Source organism: Pempheris klunzingeri, chromosome 15 (genome assembly GCF_042242105.1).
Source record: "Pempheris klunzingeri isolate RE-2024b chromosome 15, fPemKlu1.hap1, whole genome shotgun sequence".
Lineage (NCBI taxonomy): Eukaryota > Metazoa > Chordata > Actinopteri > Acropomatiformes > Pempheridae > Pempheris > Pempheris klunzingeri.
The window spans coordinates 7591995-7611759 of NC_092026.1; the positions used below are offsets into that span (position 1 = coordinate 7591995).

Here is a 19765-nt window from a genome sequence, read left to right on the forward strand (position 1 = left end):
TGTGTGTGTGTGTGTGTGTGTGTGTGTGTGTGTGTGTGTGTGTGTGTGTGTGTGTGTGTGTGTGTGTGTGTGTCATTCCTGGGGGAAGAGAGGAAAAAAAATGTATCGGTCTATTAAACACGCCTAATTATCATAATTATCACAACTCTACAAGCTTCAGAAAAAAGTCAAATGATCCCTCATGTGGTTCTATGTGTCCATAATCGACCATTTGCACGGATGTGTTACACTCCCGTGTGGCTCAACCTCGGGGCCGCGCAGCGCCCATTGTTCACTTCGTGCAACTATTAGGTGACGGCCCCGAGCTTTCTGCGTGGGATGTGGGTGAACTCGTGGAAAAAGAAAAATAGGTCGTCCTCTCGTCTCCACGCCATATTTGCCTTCTGACCATCATTGTGAGCGCTGTCTGATGCAGCCAAAATGTTCCCCATAAACTCTCCTTTACTTTTAGGTGTTTCCACCTCAGCTTTTGGACTCTTTGCAATGGTTTTACAGCCCCAAACGCACTCTTCAGGGCACACTGTAAAGAAGCCTCGTTCGAATACAAATCGTAGCGTTTGTGGAGCATTTACAAAGTGACTCAGTACAAAGCTTTTTTTTTTTTTTACAGGACGCCATAGACTAATGCTCTCATTCACAACATGGGGGGCTTCACTGGGACCTTAACCCCGCAGGGTTCTACTTTTTTGTTGCAGTGACAACAAATGGAGCATAGGCCTCTTCATAATAATAATAATAATAATAATAACGATGATGATGATAATAATCATGATGATAATAATAATAACATTCTTTGTCGTGTTCTCACCTGTTGCAGTCTTTGTGAGAACCATTTCGAGCATCATGGACAGACAGGACCATCCTAATTTAAATTATTTTAAATCCTCACACGTAAAAAAAAAAAATAAAAAATCCCGACTACTGGTCATTTTATTTAGTCAAACTCGAACCAGAAAAAAAAGATCCATCGTTTTTAATGGTGATTTTTTTTTTTAATCCAAAGTTTATAATAGAGATAATAAAATAAAAAAAGACAAATAACAACAACCGTAAGAACTGGTACTGCTGTTGTTATTATTTTCTTTACCAATAATACTGGTGTTTTAATATGTTTAAGTAAGGGAAACATTCGAATGAAAGATGGTGTGTGTGTGTGTGTGTGTGTGTGTATCTGAAAGTGTAACTCATATATAAAAGCAGTATTTAGGCCCATTTACTAAGCTCTCAATGAAATAAGTCCGGATTTTTTAAAGTAAGGTAAAACATTTTTAATTGTTGGTACTTTAAGTATTCACCCTTCACTGTTCTCTCTATTGATCCATCTATCACTAAACTTTCTGTTTCTGTAGACCGGTCCTGATTTCTCACCTAGATTATGAGGAGCATGAACCATATTACAGTTGAGGCAGGAAAAAAGCCAACAGTCAGATAAATCTTCGCCCAGGAATTCATTTAATTGGCATGATTAAAAGTTGTGTACTCGGTGGAAAGTTTCCTGCGCAGTTGCAGAAGCTTGTGACACGACGAGCTGACCTCGTGAGGTCAACCCTGACAGAGGGGAGCCCCTGCTGTCCAATCACGGAGCTCCCCCAGCCCCTGAACGTCCGGGTCCGCGACCAATCAGGAGGCGCAGCGCGGAGGCAGAGGGGACAGCCACCACAGATAAAATGTTTGACTCCCATCCATCCTCTCAAACCATCCTCTCAACCCTCGCAGGACTGTTGGCAACCTGCGCTTTGATTTAAACTCTGCCCTCAGCCCACACAGACCGCTGGATACCCGTCAGCTCCTCTCCTCCGGAGGCAACCTGTTACTGAGAGGAAAAGCAGGCTGCGCAGAGAGAACACCAGCAGACCAAAGGTGCTTTGTGGGATTAAAAGCGACGAGCAAAGGCAGCCTGGTCGAAGCCGCTACCTGACAGAGAGTCAGGGGTCATGACAGCGCTTGCAGGAGGTTTACCGAGAATGATGAGACCAACTCCTCACCAGAACTACCCGCGGGGAGGATACTCTCTGGAGGGTAAGACACCGCCACCAGTTGCTGAGGAAAATCCAACATCGGCAAAGTTTGATGCCTGCAGAGATATTATTATTATTAGCAACTCTTTTAATCTTGTTGTGTTAGCCCGAGTTTGAAATGTCATGATAGTAAGCAAAATAAAAACTATTCCGAGTTAAGTTCAGCCTGCATCTCCTGTGGCAGCACGACGTGCTTTTCCAATAGATATTTAATTTATTTAGATTATATTTCTGTATGTTTTTTTTGTTTTTTTGTGTTAATGGTAGCATGTCTCACCCAGAATCACTGATTGGGTGAGAAAATGATTTGGCTTTCTGGTGCAACTTTCAGAAAATGTCTACTTCTTTTAGAACAATAAAAAAAAAATCTTAATATAGTGCAGGCTATAAAATGAACGAGGTGTTTATTTAAACAACTTTTTCAATGCAACTAAGCCTTTATTTTTTCCGTATTTAGTTGCACTTTAATGATATTTGCTAGACTTTAGTTGTTTGTTAGTTGTTGTTTTTTTTAAGTAGACCTGTTTAAAACAAATGAATAGGTCATTGAGTGGCCAGTACATCTAACCAAAGCCCGTCGTGCCCTGCTGTCCAGTCTCCACTCCGTTAGGACAGGGTCGGGTCAACCAGCTCGGCGGTGTCTTCATAAACGGCCGACCTCTCCCCAACCACATCCGCCATAAAATCGTGGAGATGGCCCATCACGGAGTCCGGCCGTGCGTCATCTCCCGTCAGCTGCGGGTGTCCCACGGCTGCGTCTCCAAAATCCTGTGCCGGTACCAGGAGACAGGCTCCATCAGGCCGGGGGCCATCGGAGGCAGCAAGCCCAAGGTGAGAGATGGCTCGTGTTGTGGTGCATTCACACACGGCTGAAATGTGAAGAAAGGGACAAGTTAGAAATGTGTGAAATTCAGTAGGTTGATATGAGATTTAAATTGTATAATGGTGAGGCTCTGCTCTGTAGGGGACTCTCACTCTGAAGTGGTAGGCTAAATAACCCACTAATAAAAACTAAATGAAAGCTGATACAAAGTGGAGTCTGTTACAGTATTCCAACATTGAAACAGTTGAACTTTAAGGTCCTCTCCTAAGCTAAATAATGTTTTTAATCACTGTGTCACGACTTTGTTCTCCAAACTCTAAAATCAAGCCAATAACAAAACTCTGTCCTAATGTAGGCCTTGAACTTAAAAAAAAAAAAAAGTGACTAACTCTTCTTCTCTCTTCGCTCCCACCAAAGCAAACCGCTTCTCCGGAGGTGGACAAGAAGATCGAGGAGTACAAGAGAGAAAACCCGGGCATGTTCAGCTGGGAGATCAGGGACAAGTTACTGAAAGATGGGATCTGCGACAGGAACAACGTTCCCTCAGGTAGGCGGACAGTTTCTAAAGCTGTAGAAAAAGAGCAGGAAGGATGTGGAAATGACTGGTTTATATTTCACTGAAAGAAAACATCCATGTGTTGAGACAGAATGAAAATGTTTTTAGTCAACACAGCCTGTCCACCAATGTTTTTACACAGCTTTGAACAAGTAAGGCAGAACTTTTTTTTTTTTTTTATTAATTCTTTGGTAGAACTTGTATTTGTCCAGACATATTTCTAAATACGTATTTTTCATCATTTATTTTTTTTTCCTTCTTTCAAAGTGAGCGCAATCAGTCGCACCATGCGGGCGAAATTCGGCGGAGTGGGAGACGATGAGGAGGATGAGGATGTACTGGTGAAGAGGGAGATGGAGGAAAACGAATCGCGGACGAAACACAGCATCGATGGCATTCTGGGAGACAGATGTAAGTGCGCAGTTATGATTTTACAAAACGAGAAATAATTGCTGAGTGCTTTACGATCCACAATGTGCAGACTACATGATCTAGGAAAGACAACTTTTATTATTATTATTAGTTTATTAACAATAATAAGAAGAGTGATAACAAAAGGCTGGGAGTAATAGCAATGATTCTATTATTATTATTAATGATAATAATAATAATTGAGACAAAGTAAAAAATACTGCGATTAAAAAGTCTTATTTATAGATCTGAAATGTATCATAGAGGAATATTCTCGCCAAGCAGTTAACCTGCACAAAATACATTTTAATTTTTAACACAGTTTCAGGTGCTTGCGCAGGCGTTTAGGCTTCTGAGATCTAACAAATGTGCAGAGATTTTTTTTTTTTTTTAATAAGTGGATAATCAAACATTTGTCTAACTTCCAAGCCTGAGAAACTTTTCCTTTTTTTTTTTTTTACACACACACACAATCGGACACTTGAGGATGAACTTCAGCGGACAAAGCAGGGAGAGTCCATTGAGGCTCACACCTCAGCTTGACGAGCACAAAAGCCAAACTCCAGTGAGCGGCTCAGTGGTGTACAAAAAGACGCCAGGGCCTTTCAAAATGGGGAGAGAAAGGGAGAAAAAACTGCGCTGACAAAAGGCCGGGAGAAGACATTATGAACCCGCAATGAGCGATGAATTATTCAGGGACACCAATAGGCCCGGCGCGACCTGGTTTATAGACTGCTCAAAAAGTGCCAGATTGGGGGCTTTTCCTACTGTTTACAGTTTGCCGTTCAGAGAGAGAGAAAAAAAAGACAGCAGAAGAAACTGCTCAGACTGTAGGAAACACCTGTTGATTTACGACCTGTTGGGGTCTGAGGAGTGTTGCCTCGGGAGGAAAGGTTGCTGTTGGAGACATAATGCAGTCTGTAGTTAATTATTGATGATCGCAGTGGTGGTGTTTTGTCAGTATAATGACGCAGAATTATTCCTGTTATTCATTGTTGTAGGTTTGTTTAGAGTTATTCTTCCGTTTTAGGGGTCGATAACTAAAGGCCCGCAGAAAAATAAGAGAAACATTAAGTTAACGCATTCGGCAGCTGGAGAAAGGCCGCACTGTGTTAAATTCACGTCCAGGTCTTGAGTAATCAAAATTGAACAGTGCCGTTACTTTTGCGCACGGAGCTTTTGTCCCAGTCTTTGCGCATGTGAGCGTGACGCCCTCAGCCAGTGAACGCAGAGAGACCCTTCTCTCCACTAGATTAAACCCCAAGCTTTTATTTCTCTCCACTTTCATCTTAGATAAAGTCCGCCCCTTTCCTTTCTGCCTAGGGCGCACACATTCATGCAATGTCTGTGGGCACTTCCCTCTCCCTCTACCAGGCCAGACACATCCCTAAAAGTAAAAAAAAAAACTATAAATTTGCCTTCGGCTCAAACGGGAAATAATGAGATTAATCGACAAATTATGATGCATCCTTAAATGAATCTGATTGTGCCTTGGTTGATCATCCTCTTTTAACTGAGTTGTGTTTAAAACTTGAGGAGTGTGTTTGACACAACTCAACATGCCATGAGGAGTAATGTCATTTTTGATATATCTTTAATTCACACCTTTAGGCTTTTTTTTTTTTTTAAAGAAAACAAATAACATTAGCTATTTTACATCAGATAGGTGATGTCCTACATGCAAACAGCTCTGAGGCACTTTCCCCCCCATTGATATACAGAAGAGCACTATTTCATTCTTGTGTCTCTTTGTGGAAGTAGTTGTTGTTTTTCTCTTTTATAGCTCTTCATTAGAATGTGAAAAGCTTGGTTTGGGGACTGAGAGAGTGTCTTCTGGCCAAATATTGATTAAGTAGGTGTTTGCAGAGGCTATTGTTGTGGCGGAGAGAGGCCTGTTGCTCTCTGCCCCTTTCTCCTCTACTACCATTGTTAGCTTTCCTTAAGTGCGAAGATCAAAGCTGACTCATTTAGATTTATTTGTCTGGGAAAAGGGCCGCTAAGGTTTGTGGGATAAAGTATACTGGGCAGCTCCAGGTCTGCATGGCATTAGCAAGTGGCTTAAACATTGTGGGAAAAGGATGTTTGCTCAGATGAATCTGATGGTAAATTGTTTACATTTCCTTTTTATTTGTTAGTTATGTTAAGTTTGGAGGTAGAATTTACTCCAGCGTGCAGAATTTAAACAGCACGCATGGCTGAGCTGCAGCTTCAGATGTGTTTGATATCATTTTTTTCTGCCATTTATCACATTTGCCCATAAAGTGGAAGTGGAGCCAACTCAGTGTATCTCTGGTAATTCATTTGAACTGGAAGATTAAACAATGCAGCAGTGCCAAGAATTTTGTTTTTGCCATGAGTGGCGCTGAATTAATTGGTAGTATCCTTTCCTCTATTTATTACTGTTAGCACTTTAGCCTCATTTAACTAATTAAAGTAACCAAAGTCATGAAAGAGGAGTAGCCACTCTTGCAGGATCCATTTATGGCAGTGGGGGTGAAAGGGAGAAAGAAGAAGAAGAAAAAGAAAGCTCAGAAATACAAACAGTCAAAGGGATAACTTTTCTTTAAAGGGAATCCTGCAGTGCCAAATTGAATGAGCCCAGTTCTTTCAAATCTGCCATGGTGAACGCAGTCAACATGTAATAATTGGTTTCATTGAGGTGCATTCCAACAATCTGCTGCCATTCTCCTGCCTCTATTGTCCGGAGGCAGGCAAATAGCCAGAGGGACAGGAGGAATCAAGTGCTGACAAAACATGAAAGATTTAGCTGCTTTTGTCAAAGGAGCTGAGTAGGACTTTGTTTGTGTAAATAAACTGGGTTACTGGCTCCCTGTGACGCTGGCATGGATTTAGATTGAGGGGAATTTGGAAAGTAAGGAGAGCAGGAAGATCATATTTGTTTTTGTGAGTTGACCATATTTTGAAGCAGTTAAAACGCGTATGTAACATCCACACAGCTTAAAATGATGACAGTAGCGAGCTGCCATATCCGAGCCATCTAATCCAATTTTAAAGTTCAAGACTTATATTCTCTGGAGACATCTAAGAATATAAACGGATACATTTCTCACACAACGCAGGGAGCAAAAGAAAGTGAAAGCTACAGCAGCAAAGAGATAAATGTTGCATTTCAGGAACTTGTGTCTTTGTTAGGGGTCCTTGATTTTTCCATGGTGAATGAATTAAAGATTGGAGGTTTAGCTGGAGACCGTCTCTGCTAGTCACTGGAGACAGAAGGCCTCAAAGCAACCAGAGGAATGTCTGCTCTAGCTACATTTCCATTTTCCTCTCAGGCCTGTGTAATGGAGAAATTTATATGTGCGCCTCACTATGTTTTCCTGTTTTAATAGTGCTTATAACAGTAGTTTAGCCCCAGGGACTGCTGGGGAAAAGCAAAATTCACAATATTTTTCTGCTCTTGATAGATAGACAGATAGACAGATAGATAGACTGATAGATAGATAGATAGACAGATAGATAGATAATATAAACAAATATAAACGCTCAGCATTTTTACGTTCTGTGGCGGCGTGATTCTAGAGGCTCCCTCTTTCTCAAAAAGAAAGAAAAAAATCCACACTGGCTGATCTGCAACTGAATGCAGACTATGCTTCATTAAAGCCTCTTTCTCTGTTGGCACCCACATTGTGATCCTCCAATATTAATTCAAAGGACAATTAATGAATGCAGGCCAACTTTGAAGTAATAGGCTGGGGTCCTGCCCTGAGCCGGCCCCTCGGCGCTGATGTACTCTCCACATTCTCCCCACTAACCCCAAAGACACTGTGAAGTGACTGAAAGAGAAGCAATGAGCAATGGAAGGTCAAGGAGAGGAGCCCCAGTAGAAAAAGAACTCTCTATTTCCTTGGAAGTATTAGCCAAGCAAAACTCTGTGATGGGGAGGATAAAGGAGTGTGAAGAGAAAAGGGTCGGGGGCGAGGGGACTCTGCAAAGAGGAACACAATGGGATAGTTAATTGAGTAAAGCCAGACAGCGTTGTCAATCACTTAACTTTGTTTAGCCTCAGTTTTTGTGGAGCTGTTTCGTCCAGCACACTGCACATTATGGACACGCCAGCAGAACTCTGCGCTGTTTTGATTAATGTCTTTTTCTCCCATCCGAATAAATAAATCCGCCAAAAAAAAAAAACTGCAGAAATTTAGTAAGCAAAATTTAATGAAAATACGCGCTCCAAGTTACAGCATTTATTCCCTACGTTTATCCTAAAACAGGCATGAAAAAACAACAGCAGGAGACAAAAATTTGCAAGCAAAGCTCATAAAACCGAAAGAAATACCCCATTTAATGAGTGTTTGTAGGGTAAAGCGTGGAATGTGATGATGGCTTTCCTCTCTGTTGAGTGTCTGTGAAGTTTTGTTGCAGGGTCAGTGCTGAGGCCGTCTTCGCTGCAGTGCTGTGCAGTAGCTGTGAAAAGGTCAGGGGCTAACCTAGGGTCACTTGACTGGTAAAACTATCAGGCCCCAGGAAAAGAAGGTTACAATAATGTTTGGGAAGAAGACGACAACTGACCGACTCCCTAATATGAGATCAGTGTTGATTGAATTGCCTTCGTTTTAAGGCGGGTAGACTTTAATCTGTTGCGTGAATTCAAGAACAGGTTTTGCTGTTATTCCGAACAAGGTGATTGGTTTGGTTGTCTGCCTGGCTGGGCTGGGCTGCGTCTCCGCTGGTTAGTCTCCGTTTGACTGGAACGTGCGGCAGACTGGCCTGTTGCTTTGTCCCCGCGTGGGTTCTGTGCAGTTGCTTTGTCCCTGCCCCGAGGGTGGAAATGCCACCGTGAAACTGTCACCAAACTGCACCACAGTGGAACTAAATAATAACCACCGCACACTGGGCACACATAATAGCCATGAAGGGCCATTTGTGGCTTTTTGTCACTTCACCAATATTAGACAGAGATACATCTTTCAAAGTCATATCGCCAGCTATTTCTTTGTCCGTTAAGTGCCAACCTCCTGCGCTTAATTCACTCCATTTTTTCCTATCCATCACATCATCATCTCCCTCTCTCTTTCTCTCTATCTGCCCCCCTGTTTTCCCAGGCAGCTGCGGGTTCCTGGGGGCTCTTTAGCAAGTCAAGTGAGCAGCCCACTCACTCCCATTTTTCCTTTAACTGTTAACCCCAGCTGAGCCCATAAGCTGTCAGTTAACTATTCTTTTCCTCCAGTGCATCTGCTCGCTCAGGCTCTATGTGGCATGCCACTATTTTATTCAGTGGCCTACGCACACTATGCTCTGTGATCTGAAAGGGCCCAATCTACTTCCCTGGGCAAATAACTAGTTCATTTGTCTCTTCTGCCCTTTGTTTTGTGTTGCGAACACATGTCACCAGCTCAATTACCTTCTCTATTAACAGCCCCTGGAGGAAGGGCTATCCAGCCCCTACCAAGACAAGGCTATAAACCGCCCCATATGCTCCGCTTCTTTTTCTCTTTCTCGCTGAAGCTCCTCATTCCTTTTCCCTCCTGTCATTCTTTCTCTGTATTTCTCTCTTCTTCAGATTTCTTGCCTCTTTCCCTTCATTTAATATCTATTACAATTCTCTCTCACACCCTCTGTCTCTCTTTCCACCACATTCATTTTTTTACCATCTCAAGCTATGTGTGTGAATTTCACATGTGTGCACGTACATGGGTGTGTGCGCCTGTACACGTCTCTTCATATTAACATCTCTTGAACGGATGGGAGGGGGATGAATGCTTGGCAAGGCGAGCCCTGGCTGATGTAGACTATGCGGTAAACAAGAGCTGTCTTTATTCTCGCAGTTGGAGTCCTCGCTTGGATTTTTTTTTTTGGCCTGTTAGAGGCACTGCTGCTGCAGGTGAAGCTAATGGAACTGGACGTTCCCCAAGTTCACATCTGTGACCCACTGGAGTTTATCTTCCCTGCCTGTCAGTCTTCTCTCTTGATCGATAAATGGTTCTGTTTACGTTGAGCGGTCGGTGTGCAGCACTGTCCTTTTCATACTGTTGTTTGAGTGTGTGTGCTATGTGTAACACACCTGTAAATGCACTTGCTTTATTTTATTTAAGAATCTCTGAGCAGGAAAAGGGACCTGTTGAATTCACTTGTTGAATACTCTGCTAAACTGTGCTAAATATCACCCTTCAAACCATGTTAAGTAAATGATCTACCATATGCTCTACTATCCAAACTAGCTTGTTATTAGTTTATTACCCTTCTACGAACTTTGTTTTGAAACGTCTGTTTTATGGATGTTTCTGCAGCAGCACCAATTTCCGCTTGAGGGATAATAATCTATCTTTCTATTAAGACTCTTGTCAGAGCCACAGCCAAACTGTGAGCGGCTATGGAGTATTTTCAGCTCCCTGGCGCTTTAGCTGCACCGTAAAATTTGATTTGGGTGTTTAAGTAAGGAGGTCGAGGCCTCCCTTTGTGTGTTTAGTATCCTCTTCTGCCGTTTGTTGCGGGGAATGTGTGGGAACAACCCTTTCTGAGTCTGCTTCTGCATCAGCGTGCCTTAAAATCTATCCACAGCAGCGTAAGAGCCTCGTTTGAAAATGTCAAAGATGTGGATGCAGCGACGGGTGAACGCAGAGAAAGAGACAAGTGAAGTGAATGGATGAGATTGAAGGGACAGGTCCACTTTTAAGAATGACCAGCACCCCCATTCTCCTCAGCTTGGCACCCCGCACCCCTTCCCCAGCATCTTCTTCAGGTGCCTTCAGCCTCCCATCTCCTCTCCATGTCAACCTCCTCAACTCCCCCATCCCCCAGCTCTGCGCCCCTCAGGCTGCGGAGGGAGGGGATGAAGGGGTGCTCCCCTGCTGTGCCCCTCCACAGCCCATAGTGGCCCTTCTCTGGTCTCCTTTGTGCCCCCCCCCCTTCTCCCTCCCACCCTTCATTCCCCCACTCAGCCCCTGGCCCTACAGCCCCCATCTCACCCTACAGCCCCCCCCACTCCCCTGCTGGGCAGGTGACAGGCCCCTGAATGCGGGCCCGGGCGTCCCTGATGGCTCCTACAGATGGAGCGTGGTAATCGGTCCAATAGAGCCCTGCCACAGGCTTTTCCCTGCTAAGATACAAAGGCTTGGCCACATCACTTCCAAAAAAAAAAAAAAAAAAAAGACAGAGAGCGAGAGAGGAAGAGAGCAAAAGAGAAAGCGCAAGCCAGAGGATGACAAAAGCAACACTGTCATTTGCCATTAAGGGAGAGTCTGTGACGGAGTGTTTTCTCTGTAGTTTAAAACAGGGAGGAAAAAAGAGAGGGAAAGACAGAAATAAAGGGGGTAAAGGAGGAGAGATCCACCCCCACCCTGCAGTTAACATGAGTTACAGTGCCAATGGGGAGCTTTCTCCTCTGAAGAGTTTTATGAGCTCTCTTTCCCTCCCTTAGGAATCTTTTCGTTTCTGCGCTGTCATTGGTTCTCTGTCTTTTCTTTGCTTTCTCTGTTTCTCCGTCATTAAAATGGTAATGACATTGCATGTTACTTGTCTTGTTGTTTCTAATACCCTTTAGTGTTCTATATGCGCCGATTAATAGAAGTTGCACTCCCTAATTCCAGCAATATTGATGTTTGACAATGTGTTTATAGGAAAGGTATCAAGTTTTATTTTCATGTGTGTGGCCTTCTCCCTATGCCTGTTGTATTATAAAATTTGCTCCAACTGGTCTCAGGCCACATCCTTACCCAAACAAACCACATCCCAAACTCATAGTGCACGTTCCAGGAGTATCTAAGCATCCAGCCAATCCTCTGTGAGCCTTTATGCCAGCGTGGCGCCCTTAGTTCAAATGTAATAAAGAGCTCTTCTCAGCATCAGAGTCTTGTATGCCGGCGGTCCAGAGCACAGCAGCATTCCCAGAGAGCAAATCCGTGTGTAATGCCTGGTCAGACACACACTGGCAACCGGCACAAACATTTCCTGCTTGGCTCCAGAGGCTCCAGAGGCAAGGGGAGATCCCTGCTACCCCCCTCCATGTCTGACTTGGCACTTTTTAATTAAAGCTTTAAATCTGGAGGGCAGAGGGAGAACGAGCAGTCTGGGGAAACAGACAAGCTTCAGTCCTCTGTTGAAGCCTTTCTGTGGCTTACACCTGTCTCTCTGCTTTTGAGACTCTTATTTCTCCTCTCTTGGCGTAGGTGTTTGCTGCATGGTCTGGGTGTCGAAAAGGTGCAGTGAACCTTCCTCATGAGGTTTAAGAGGTCCCTCTGGGGGTGGATTTGGGAGTGGATTCCAACTCTTTCTGTCTTGTGTCCATCTGTGTTTGACACATTGTCATGGACGACGAAAGCCCATAGCCGAGACGCAGCAGATGCATGTTTGTGAGTGCGCATATGACTTAGAAAGAGATGGGGGATTGCAGACGTGTAATGGCGGACAATGGCAGGCTGTCACGCTAGTTTGTGGAGCCTAATCATTATTTAATAGATGGGTAACCCCCCCCCGAAATGCAGCAATAGTCCTCTGTCTCAAGTCTCAAGCCTTCATTGACTCCCTTCTTCTGCTGAATTAGATCCCAATAGCTGTCTCCCAGTTACCCAGTCGCTCTCTCCTGCCCTCAACTGAACAAACAGATTAAGAAGCACCTGCAAAAGGCTGCCTACTCTTCACTATGGGACCCTATCGGCATAGCGCACAGCATGACTAAGACTGTGAGAGACACAGTGTCCCAGGGAATAGATGCCCCGAAGCGATCTAGACCTCTTTAATCCGTGTTCAAGCAGCTTCTGGCTTTTGATCCCCTCAGGAACCACTGAGGAGTTTAAGGGAGCAGGAGGATACAATCTAAAGTTGCTCTGTACCATGTGTTGTACTCAGCATAATCTATTGTCTCGGATCTGTCTATTGTATCCCAGCTTAGTATTTATTTTAGTTTCACTATGCATCAGTCTGACTACGTTGAAGTAACGGCCTGTTTTGTTTTTCCATTTCCAGCCAGTCACTCGGACGAGGGCTCCGACGTGGACTCAGAGCCAGGCCTGCCTCTGAAGAGGAAGCAGCGTCGCAGTCGGACCACCTTCACGGCAGAGCAACTGGAGGAGCTGGAGAGGGCCTTCGAACGCACGCACTACCCCGACATCTACACACGGGAAGAGCTGGCTCAGCGGGCCAAACTGACAGAGGCTCGAGTTCAGGTTAGACACATGCAGAGAAGCACTCTTCAACCTCTAAGTCAGAGAGACCCAATCTTGACAGCAGCGCAGTGTGTCGGTCTGTCATGGATATGTGTCATGTGGGCGTTAAAATTGCCTTGGGTTAGTGCCACACATTCCTTACAGCCATTACACATGTCCCCCACCTCTGACCCCCTTCCCTTCATACCCAGACACAGACAAACAGATACACTGCACCCACTGTGCAAGAAGACAGATTCCTATTTTTGTCAGATTGTCTGCCATGTAAAGATCCCAAAATAGATTAGCCTGATTTAGATTGTGTAATAATGCTAATAGAGGCTCTAACAGCTATATCAGCCCTCTGGCGTTACCCTCTGAACTCTTGCAGTAGCACACACACAAAGATGTAATGTCTGTGGTTTCACTGCATGCTCCAGATGTTAAGATCTCTATCAGTTCAGCTCCCTGTTATGGGTCAGAGAGGCCTCATCCACACACACATTTGCGAGCACCAAGCACTCTCACAAACACAGATGACCATACATGTAAGATCCAAGTGTACTTATTCTTTGATTAGACTGTAAATAAACGCTTGACTCTGTTTTTCTCTCAGGTATGGTTCAGTAACAGAAGAGCCCGATGGAGGAAGCAAGCAGGAGCCAGTCAACTGATGGCTTTCAACCACCTCATCCCCGGCGGTTTCCCTCCATCAGCTATGTCAGGCCTGCAGCCCTATCAGCTGTCCGACAGCCCCTATACTCCTACTTCTATAGCTCAAGGTGGGTTCAGCTGAGCACACCCAATCATACTTTATAATATCAGAACTGAGTGATGCTATTAGCTTACTTTGATGTAAAAATGTGATTTTAAGAAGGGTGTTTCATTCTCAACAGCATCCGAGCAACCCAGTACTGTCCACCGACCACAGCCTCTGCCCCCCACCTCCGTGCACCAGAGTGGGCTCAGCTCGTCGGCAGGCTCACAGGATGGCGGCTCTGCGTACTGCCTGTCTTCTGGACGTCACGGCTTCTCAGGATACTCGGACAGCTTTGTGGCCCCCACGGGACACACCAACACAGTCAACCCCACCATCAGCAACAGCCTCTCACCACAGGTTCGTCTCTACATCCACTATGTTAAAATACAGCACAGAAACACTCACACCAATGAGTGTCTGCGTACATACACATATGCACACATAAGTTCTGTCTCAAAGAAACATACACGGATTTTCACACACATATGCTATCGTACCAGGAAACAGGACTCTAATAGTTCTTCATGGTGTTTGTGACACACACCATATTGAGAGGTGATGATCCATGCAAGCGCACACACACACACACACACACTCCTGTGTACGATCCTTGGAGGTGTCATTGCTGTGACATTGATGAAAACCTTGTTAGGCTAAGAAACGCGGTAGCTTTTCATTTTTGTTTATTCTGATGGGTTGTTTGATGAATTTAAAATGTGGCAAACGTCAGTCTTTGGGGACGGAAAGAGGACCAGACATGAGGAAGGATGTATGGATGTCGGATGATGACACAAATCAAAACTGAAAAGACAATTATGGTCGATTACACAGTCATCAGTGTCCATCAGTGGCTCCCTACCAGCCCAGAAGATGGACTAACAGGCGGAAAACGAGCTTTTAACCACCACAAAGGGTGGCCAGCCCACATGCAATGCATGCTGGGTACTAATTCCCATGAGAGAGAATCTCAGACTCCTGTCAGGCACAGATAAAAAACTGCCTCAGGCAGGTTTGTTACTGTGTGAATGCCTGAGGATGTATATATATTGAAAAAAGGAAGATCTTTGTTGTGGCTGCCAGGGTGCACCGTCAGAACGTGGAAGGTGTTACCATTGTGGCTGAAGGTATAATTGACTGCTTTGATATATGAGCTCTAGTTAAGGACTGGGATTTGTTCTGGCTTCCTCAAGAACTAGCCACATTTACTTTTAAAACAGTATTCTTTGGGGAGTTTTATTTTCATTGGACAGGTAAAAGTGTAGAGACACAAGGCAGAGCAAGGATGATGAGCGATCGTCAGTGGTCGATGGTTGAAATCTTAGCCAACTGAGCCGACTCATCATTAGTGCTTCAGTTAATGACTTTGCTGAAGTTTGGTATGCAAAGCTGCCTTCCTGTAACTGAGCGCATGGCTGTGGTGTGAGTTCACAAACCCACGGGGTCACAGAGCGACTTTAACTCCAGTAAAGAGGCCAAAGGTGCCGTGGCCTCGTGGATGGTTTGGGCATTAACCTTAGTGGGCAGCTCCGTTCAGAGTGGACATCTCATCTCGAGCCTGGAATGTTTTCTCAGTCTGGAATTGCAATCACAGAATGTTCCAGTGTCTTAATTGATTGGAATGAAGTAATCTATCCCCTCGTAACAAAGTGTGTAATTTATGCAAATGACTCACTTTGTTGGCTAATTTGTTTTAATTCGTGTATTCATTGCAGCTGTTTGAATGTATATTGCAATACAGTTTTCTCCATTTCAGACGAGGATAGAATTAATTTGCTGATTTTTAACTTAATAAGAGGGAGGAAATGAGAATTGATTAAATTCTATGACATTGATAGTTAATACACGAAGACCCTTCTGCACAAAACTTCACAGCTTAAATTTTCTGGAATAGCTACACAGCTTGGGTTATTTTGTATTAAACCCTCCATGGAATTATCTGGTTATCCGAACTCTGAATCTGCCTATAAAAGCTACTCTGTCTTCTATTCTGCATCCAGCAGGAGATTCAGAGGTTCAGTTAACTCCAGATATAGTCAAATTAGAGCGCCGTGCAGTTTTGAAATGGATAAGGTTTACTTTAGATAGGTGATATTCTTGTCTGAGTGGTTAGCTCTGTATTTGGAGCTTCAGTCAGTGGTTTTCCTGTGGTGCGGGATCTCTGGCGTCTCACTGCTGATCTGGTGCATACCAAAGGAACCCTTTCTCACCAAGGAAGCGGGCGGCCGGGATTTGCACCCCCCTGAGACCTAATCCCCGGAACAACCTCAAAACAGACACCATCGGGAAGCTGCTGCCGTTTCAGTTGCAGACAGAGTGCATGAAGCACGAGCGTGTAGATAGACACAGACCCTCTGACACAAGCATGTTCTCACACACACAAACACACAAACTACTGTTTGCACATAAACGCAGGAATCTGCAGCATGACTGATGTTGTTAGGAGATGTAGCTAAACACCACTGGATGGCCAGGAAAACATCTTTTCATAAAGCCACCACCAAACGTTCCATTTAAGTTTGTACATTTGAAGTTTGAACAATGACTTCATTGATGAAATATCTTAATAAACAATGCTCATTTTTTCTGAGGACACATTTAACTGTTTATTGTTGCTTGTGGATAACAAAAGTGAATTTGTATTGAATCTAAGCACTTTAGATATACGAATACTCAATTTTCTACGGACGTTTGTATTTTACAATATATCACGCATCCCTAGCAGTGAGAGGAATCGTGGTTTGGTGGTTGGCCTTGATGTGTTTGTCAGATGTGTGAGGTCAGATCACTTTGACAGACCAACTGTAAATTACATACATTAAAGACACTTGAGGTAGCTTCAGTATGTGTACATGTACGTGTGTGCCAGCTGGCTGTCAGTTGGGAAAGCCCTTGTTTTTACATCACTCTGCGTTACATAGTCAATGCTTCACTTTTTTTTTTTTTTTCAGTTTCCTTTCTTTTCAGGTTATTTTCAGTGTGTTTGTTATTGTACTCTGCGTCAGCTCTATTTTCTCCTACACAGACTGTAACTCTTTTCCCTGCAACTCGTGTTCTCCCTTCATTTTTTTAGACATTTTCATGACTTCGCTTCTCACGCGAACCTATGTGCAGCTGTTCAGCATGTATCACCGATACTCTTACACCCCCGACATCAGAGCAGAAAATGCTTATATTACACATGACCGTGCACACACGCACACACACCTACTGTTAAATACACAGCTCCACACGTAGGAGAGGCAGCTCTCACACACATACACAAACACCCCGCTCCTCATTCCCACGTACCCTTTGGCCTCTTCACCCTGGCCCCACAAGGACACGGTGATTTTAGGTAATCAAGAGAAAGTGAGAGAGGAAAAGAGACAATGAGAGTGCACTGCTCTGAAGAGACACAATAATGGACATCAGTGGACACATACAAATCTGTTAGAAGCCTGCTTGAAAAGCATCACATTATCCCAAATGTATTGTTTGCATATGTTTCTATAATTACAGTCGAAGTCAGACTCTTTATTTCTTTTCTTATCTGTTTTATTTCTAACACAATGCTAGAAGCCCACAAGTGTCATGATTAGTAAAAAGTGAAGGGAAAAACACCTCCACATCCATAAATTTGACAGGATAACTCGAACAGAAACCACTGGTTGGCTAAAGGGTTGAACTCCTTTAGCTACCATCAGCTCCTCAATCAATCAAGCAGAGTAAAGGGAAACCACATGTGTGAGGGGAGCCAGTGATAATGTATTTCTGACACTGAACAAGGAGAGGGCCCACTCTTTAGCCCACCTGAGTGGAGTGGGGAATGCTGACTGGACTTGTGTCTTTTCTTTGTAATTCTGTTCTATTCTAAACACCCAGTTTCCCCCCTGTTTCTCCCCTCAGGTAATGGGCCTGTTGAACCCAGGTGGAGTGCCACATCAGTCCCAGAGTGACTTTGCCCTCTCCCCACTGACTGGAGGCCTGGAGCCGAGCAGTGGCATGGCCGCCAGCTGTCATGGTTCCCAGCGCCTGGAGGCTCTACCAGGCCTGACCAGTATGCCCACCCTGCCCAGCACCCAGTCGTACTGCCCGCCTTCCTACACCTCTCCAGCCTACGCCATGGACCACCATCCATCCTACCAGTATGGACAGTACAGCCAGAGCAAGGTATGCCTGAAATACACTTTACTCTTAAAGTCTTTACATAACTGGTGTTTTCAAACTGATTTAGAGGCATTTAGAGCATCATTTCTACATCTGAATCTTACATTTTTTTTTAGAGGTTATGTCCTCCTGTGACCCTTGCTCTGGCTTCGCGATTTAGTTTATCTTTTCAAACCCACGTTAATTGCACAGACCCCTCTGATGAGCGAGCTTCTCAAATCACCCTGCACAGTACTGAAATTACCCGTATTTTAGAGAGCGCAAGTGGCCAGGTTACCTCAGTTTACATTACCATCATCCACGTCCACCCATCCACGTGGCCCGATGCAGAGGCACGTGCGGGTGTTACCCCAACAGACTATTTCTCTCACTGTCCTTTCTTGACCTTGTATGATGAGCTTGCCCATCAAACCCTCCGTGTAGCTCACCTAGCCATGTAATGACCCCCGTGTAAGAAAGATAGCCGCCCGAATGAAAGGAGCCACTTCCCAAAGCGTGTTTGACAGGAGGGGAGGGAGAGTACGGGTCGCTGCGGTGCGTTGTTGAGGCTGATCTGAGCTGCACTACCACATGTTGACTGGCCCATCAGTGGCAACATCTTGATGTCATTAATTTGGCCAGTCCTGGGAGAGACCCACATGCAGCTTTTGGGGGTTTGGTGAAATATGTGTGTATATGTGAGTGCAGGCATGTATGTGTGTGTGTGTATAAAAGGAGGGTAAGGGGCTCTTTAACAGGGGGCGATTATGGCCTTTGGCAGGCCAGGATTAGAACCATGTGTCCCACTGGAGGTCAGATTTAGAGCTGTTATTGATCAGTGGAGCAGAGCCAGAGATCCAGGTTAAGGCTCAGTCTGAGGCTAGTTTTACCAACCGTATTAGGTTCAAAGAATGTCTAAGGAGATTCCCAAAGCTCTTCACCTGTTTTTTTTGAGTTTTATTATCTAACCTAGGACCCCAGTTTCCATACTCACCTGCCCTCATCTGCTCCTCTTCCTTCTTTCACAGTCCGTCGCCTCTCATTTAACTTCCCATTTCACACTTTTTGCTATGTTGACCATCAGAGAATTTAAGCAGTTAAAGCTGAATAAAATGCAAAGAATCTCTTTAACCCTCCGCCTGTCCTCCCCTGTTCTCCTCAGGTGCCTTTCATTATATGAAGCCCCCAACATGGCCCGAGCAGGAGGCTTCCCAGCCAGTCTGACATTGCCAGAGAACACCAACCCCCCACCCCACCCGCTGCCTCTGCCAAACCTCCCCAGCCCCGAGGACAGCGGGAGAGAGGTTGGGTGGGTGAAGGGGTTGAGTTTTCTCCATCAGCAAGGGAACCAGTTGAGATGGAGGTGTAGTGATGGCGATCGAGGGGGTTGACTGGAATAATTAGGACCAAAGGCGCAGCCTCTCCTGTTACCTGGCAATCGCTTTGCTTCTGCGTCACGTCATGCTCCAAGGACCAAGCACGGTTCGTTGTCCACGCTTAAAGAGGAAAAGAAGAGGGGCGGGGAAAGGGGACTAAATACATTCAAGATTGTGTATTTGATTTTTGTAATAAGTGGCAGAGAAGCAAGTTGAGGCGGACTTGGTAAGCCCCCCTGTGCTTCTCTTCATCACAACGTCCTAGGAAAATAATATTTACTGTACATTGATGTGATTCTCGTAAAAAGACATTGGAGATGAAACTGTGACTACACCGGAGAAAACCAGCAGAAAGGCATGAGTCGAGGCTGAGCGGAGTCATAGCGAAACCACTGCAACCCAAAGAAAGTGCAATACATTCATACCTCATGTGATGTAAATTAACACGGATCAAATGCCCCTGATTATACCCTCAAAAATATGCTGTCTCTTTTTAATCTCATTAATTTTGGGTTGTGTGCATTGATCAATCAGGGGAACTCATCAAGCGATGAAAAATAGCAAACGTAGTTGTGACATCATTAAGCCAAAAAAT

General features: G+C 44.5%; 1 protein-coding gene across 1 annotated transcript; it reads left to right on the plus strand.

Annotated features, from left to right (window-relative positions):
- Positions 1–1791: 1791 nt before the first annotated feature.
- Positions 1792–19085, plus strand: pax3a (paired box 3a). The gene is made up of 9 exons (XM_070844498.1): positions 1792–2019; positions 2614–2849; positions 3259–3388; positions 3665–3808; positions 12731–12930; positions 13526–13691; positions 13806–14026; positions 17555–17818; positions 18957–19085. The coding sequence occupies exons 1-9, from the start codon at positions 1935–1937 to the stop codon at positions 18972–18974; spliced, it is 1464 nt and encodes a 487-aa protein (XP_070700599.1). The 5' UTR covers positions 1792–1934; the 3' UTR covers positions 18975–19085.
- Positions 19086–19765: the final 680 nt, after the last annotated feature.

What these genes read in the sequence shown, in the direction of transcription:
- pax3a (XM_070844498.1), top strand. Translation starts at nt 1,935, where the DNA reads ATGACAGCGCTTGCAGGAGGTTTACCGAGAATGATGAGACCAACTCCT. An exon ending in GGGAGGATACTCTCTGGAGG is followed by an intron (nt 2,020 to 2,613) that starts GTAAGACACCGC and finishes CCTGCTGTCCAG; the next exon opens with TCTCCACTCCGTTAGGACAG. An exon ending in TCCTACTTCTATAGCTCAAG is followed by an intron (nt 13,692 to 13,805) that starts GTGGGTTCAGCT and finishes CATTCTCAACAG; the next exon opens with CATCCGAGCAACCCAGTACT.